Source organism: Cervus elaphus, chromosome 3, assembly GCF_910594005.1.
Source record: "Cervus elaphus chromosome 3, mCerEla1.1, whole genome shotgun sequence".
Lineage (NCBI taxonomy): Eukaryota > Metazoa > Chordata > Mammalia > Artiodactyla > Cervidae > Cervus > Cervus elaphus.
The window spans coordinates 55357093-55361557 of NC_057817.1; the positions used below are offsets into that span (position 1 = coordinate 55357093).

A 4465-nucleotide genomic window follows, 5' to 3' on the forward strand; every position below is an offset into this window, starting at 1 on the left:
GATGCTGGTTCAATTCCTGAGTGGGGAAGACCCCCTGGAGGAGGGCATGGCAACCCACTCCAGTATTCTTGCCTGGAGAATCCCACGGACAGAGGAGCCTGGTGGGCCACAGTCCATAGTGTCACAGAGAGTCAGACACGATTGAAGTGACTTAGCACACACGCACGCACGCAGGCTTATGACTTATAAGCAAACTGCAAACTTGACAATTTACAGTTTGTATCCATTTCTATCACATTAAACTGTAGATTCCCTGAAATTTGGACATATGCCTTTCATATTTTTATCCTTAAGTGCCAGGTCAGCACTTGAATTATAGTAGACACTCAATACATAATAACTAAATGAAGTATATCTTTCCTTGAAGTGTATTTTGTTTTGTTAAAGCCTTACAATCTTTGAGATGGTGTCCTTGAAGGCTTGTTTCACTTGCTGATTTCTTAGAGTGTAAATGAAGGGATTTAACAAGGGAGTAATTGAAGTAATGAGCACAGCTATTCCTTTGTTGAAAGCACCTTCTTCTTTTGCAGAAGGATTAATGTACATAAACATGCAGCTGCCATAAGAGAGCGAGATGACAATCATGTGGGAGGAACAAGTGGAAAAAGCCTTTGTCCTTTGCTGAACTGAAGGAATCCTGAGAATGGTCCTGATAATATATGTATAAGAAAGTGTCACCAGCACCAGAGTAACCACCAAAGTCACAACTGCCAAGGAGATGACCGTCAGTTCTAAGAGGCTTGTGTCTGAGCAGGCAAGCTCCAGGAGGGGTCCATAGTCACAGTAATAGTGATTCAGAACATTGGAGGCACAGAAATCCACCTGGCCCATTAAGATGACTGGGGGAAAGATAGCCAGGAATCCCCCTAGCCAGGAGCAGAACACTAGTAGTATGCAGACTCTGCTGTTCATGACGGTCAGGTAGTGCAGGGGCTTGCAGATGGCCACATAGCGGTCATAGGACATGGAAGCCAGGAGGTAAAACTCTGTTGCCCCAAGAAATATAGCAAAAAAATATTGAATTAAGCATCCAGCAAAGCTGATGGCTTTATTTCCTGTTGTCATGCTGGTCAGAAATCTGGGAATAAAAATGGATGTGAAGGAAACTTCTAAGAAGGAGAAATTCCGGAGGAAGAAATACATGGGGGTCTGTAGGTGAGAATCTACTAGAGTGAGAATGATGATAGTCAGATTTCCTAGGACACTTAGCATGTAGGTGAGAAACAGAAAGATGAATATCACTGCCTGGACCTCAGGTTGATTTGTGAGGCCCAACAAAATAAACTCAGTAAATGTGGTTCGGTTTTTCATTGTTGACCTTCAGTAGATCTAAAGGGAATAGGTGAAAATGATGAAAACTAAAGTTTCTTGGGGTTGGGGAGATAAAGCTCATTGTAATCAACAGAATCAGATCATATATAACTCTCCATCCAGTTGGCCCAAACCAGTGTCCACTGGACTAAACTTGTTTCATGGAAGCCCCCCTGTTGCTCATGTAAATGACCTTATTCCTAAAGTCTTTGTAATTCCTCAAGTTCATGTATTCCTGCACACATAAGAGAATTGTTACAGAATAATTACTTAATTTTTTTTGGAAGAATAAATTTTTGTACCCATCTTTTCCTTCCAATATGTTTACAAAGTCTCCATATTGAAGTCACATTTCTCTGACTCTATTAATCTCATACTTCTGGGCACTTGGTAGAAATATTTCTACCTGATTCTATTTTCTGTGCTTCCCTCTCCCCTCTGGTGCTTTCCCTATACTATTTTCCCTTCCCTGTAATATTCCCCCTCCTTGTACTATTTAATGTTTAGATGGATACCTGCCACAGATCCTCATCTCCGTTACTATACAGATCTCTGACTTCCCTTGTTCCAGCAACCAATAGAAATTTCCCCAAGTAGATAATCCTGAAGATCCCAATGCATAACTGATATTTCTAGACCCTCCCCCCTTCCCAGGTGGCACATTTGGTAAAGAATCTGTCAGCTCATTGCAAGAGACACAAGATATACAGATTTGACTCCTGGTTTGGGAAGATTCCCCTGGAGTAGAAAATAGCAACCCACTCCAGTATTTTTGCCAGAAAATTCCATGGACAGAGGAGTCTGGTGGGCTACAGTTCATGGGGTCACAAACAGTTGATCATGACTAAGCATGCACACACCAGTTCTTTTGTAAGGTGAGTTTGTAACAGTGCTTTAGGACTTAAAGACCTTTAGTTCAATATTCTATCATTTTATTTTGACTACATGAACAAGTTTACAGCATTAATAAATCAAATTCATTAGCATTTACTTTTATTTCTCTGCCATTTTCAAAGTCTACTACACTGATTTAGAAATACAGGAAATAGAGGAAATCAACAGAATGGGAAAGACTAGAGATCTCTTCAAGAAAATTAGAAATACCAAGGGAACATTTCATGCAAAAATGGGTTCGATAAAGGACAGAAATGGTATGGTCCTAAAAGAAGCAGAAGATATTAAGAAGAGGTGGCAAGAATACACAGAAGAACTGTACAAAAAAGATCTTCACGACCCAGATATTCACGGTGGTGTGATCTCTCACCTAGAGCCAGACATCCTGGAATGTGAAGTCAAGTGGGCCTTAGAAAGCATCACTACAAACAAAGCTAGTGGATGTGATGGAATTCCAGTTGAGCTATTTCAAATCCTGAAAGACGATGCTGCGAAAGTGCTGCATTCAATATGCCAGCAAATTTGGAAAACTCAGCAGTAGCCACAGGACTGGAAAAGGTCAGTGTTCATTCTAATCCCAAAGAAAGGCAATGCCAAAGAATGCTCAAACTACCACACAATTGTACTCATCTAACACACTAGTAAAGTAATACTCAAAATTCTCCAAGCCAGGCTTCAGCAATACGTGAACCAAGAACTTCCAGATGTTCAAGCTGGTTTTAGAAAAGACAGAGGAACCAGAGATCAAATTGCCAACATCCGATGGATCATTGAAAAAGCAAGAGAGTTCCAGAAAAACATCTATTTCTGCTTTATTGACTATACCAAAGCCTTCGACTGTGTGGATCACAATAAACTGTGGAAAATTCTGAAAGAGATGGGCATAGCAGACCACCTGACCTGCCTCTTGAGAAACCTGTATGCAGGTCAGGAAGCAACAGTGAGAACTGGACATGGAACAACAGACTGGTTCCAAATAGGAAAAGGGGTACATCAAGGCTGTATATTGTCACCCTGCTTATTTAACTTATATGCAGAGTACATCATGAGAAACTCTGGGCTGGAAGAAACGCAAGCTGGAATCAAGATTGCCAGGAGAAATACCAGTAACCTCAGATATGCAGATGACACCACCCTTATGGCAGAAAGTGAAGAGGAACTAAAAAGCCTCTGGATGAAAGTGAAAGAGGAGAGTGAAAAAGTTGGCTTAAAGCTTAACATTCAGAAAACTAAGATCATGGCATCTGGTCCCATCACTTCATGGGAAATAGATGGGGAAACACTGGAAACAGTGAGAGACTTTAATTTTTTGGGCTCCAAAATCACTGCAGATGGTGATTGCAGCCATGAAATTAAAAGACATGTACTCCTTGGAAGGAAAGTTATGACCAACCTAGATAGCATATTAAAAAGCAGAGACATTGCTTTGCCAACAAAGGTCCGTCTAGTCAAAGCTATGGTTTTTCCAGTAGTCATGTATGGATGTGAGAGTTGGACTGTGAGGTAAGCTGAGTACCGAAAAATTGATGCTTTTGAACTGTGGTGTTGGAGAAGACTCTTGAGAGTCCCTTGGACTGCAAGGAGATCCAACCAGTCCATCCTGAAGGAGATCAGTCCTGAGTGTTCATTGGAAGGACTGATGCTGAAGCTGAAACTCCAATACTTTGGCCACCTCATGCAAAGAGTTGACTCATTTGAAAAGACCCTGATGGTGGGAGGGATTGGGGGCAGGAGGAGAAGGGGATGACAGAGGATGAGATGGCTGGATGGCATCACTGACTCGATGGACATGAGTTTGAATAAACTCTGGGAGTTGGTAATGGACAGGAAGGCCTGGTGTGCTGCGATTCATGGGGTCGCAAACAGTTGGACACGACTGAGCAACTGAACTGAACTGAACCCACTGATTCAGACTATATTTCTGAGAATAGAAATCTTGAGAGATCCACAGACAGCATCTCAGAGTAGATTTTGCTCAAAGCCTCAAAGAGTCCTCAGTGGCAAACTAAGGATGATAAATTTATCATGGTTCAAATTTTCTTGGCATACCAAACCCAGGAAGAGGAACATTCATGTTTCTGACAATGAGTCCTTCTACATAAATTGGTAATTCCCAAGGAAGGAAATTTTACTGGTGGTATCCTGTGTGCCTCTTTAGATTTTTCTGATTAAGAAGCAAAAACAATGTAAAAGGCCACTCTAATTCACATGTGTAAGAGTAAGAAAAATTCAGTTCAGTTCAGTTCAGTCGCTCAGTCGT

General features: G+C 41.4%; 1 protein-coding gene across 1 annotated transcript; it reads right to left on the reverse strand.

Moving 5' to 3' along the window:
- Nucleotides 1–292: 292 nt before the first annotated feature.
- LOC122678272 (olfactory receptor 6C4) lies at nucleotides 293–1459 on the reverse strand. The gene has a single exon (XM_043878916.1). It carries the CDS (start codon nucleotides 1309–1311, stop codon nucleotides 382–384), a length of 930 nt encoding a protein of 309 aa, XP_043734851.1. The 5' UTR covers nucleotides 1312–1459; the 3' UTR covers nucleotides 293–381.
- Nucleotides 1460–4465: the final 3006 nt, after the last annotated feature.

Excerpts from the sequence above, each read along its gene's own strand:
- LOC122678272 (XM_043878916.1), bottom strand. The coding sequence starts at position 1,311 with ATGAAAAACCGAACCACATTTACTGAGTTTATTTTGTTGGGCCTCACA.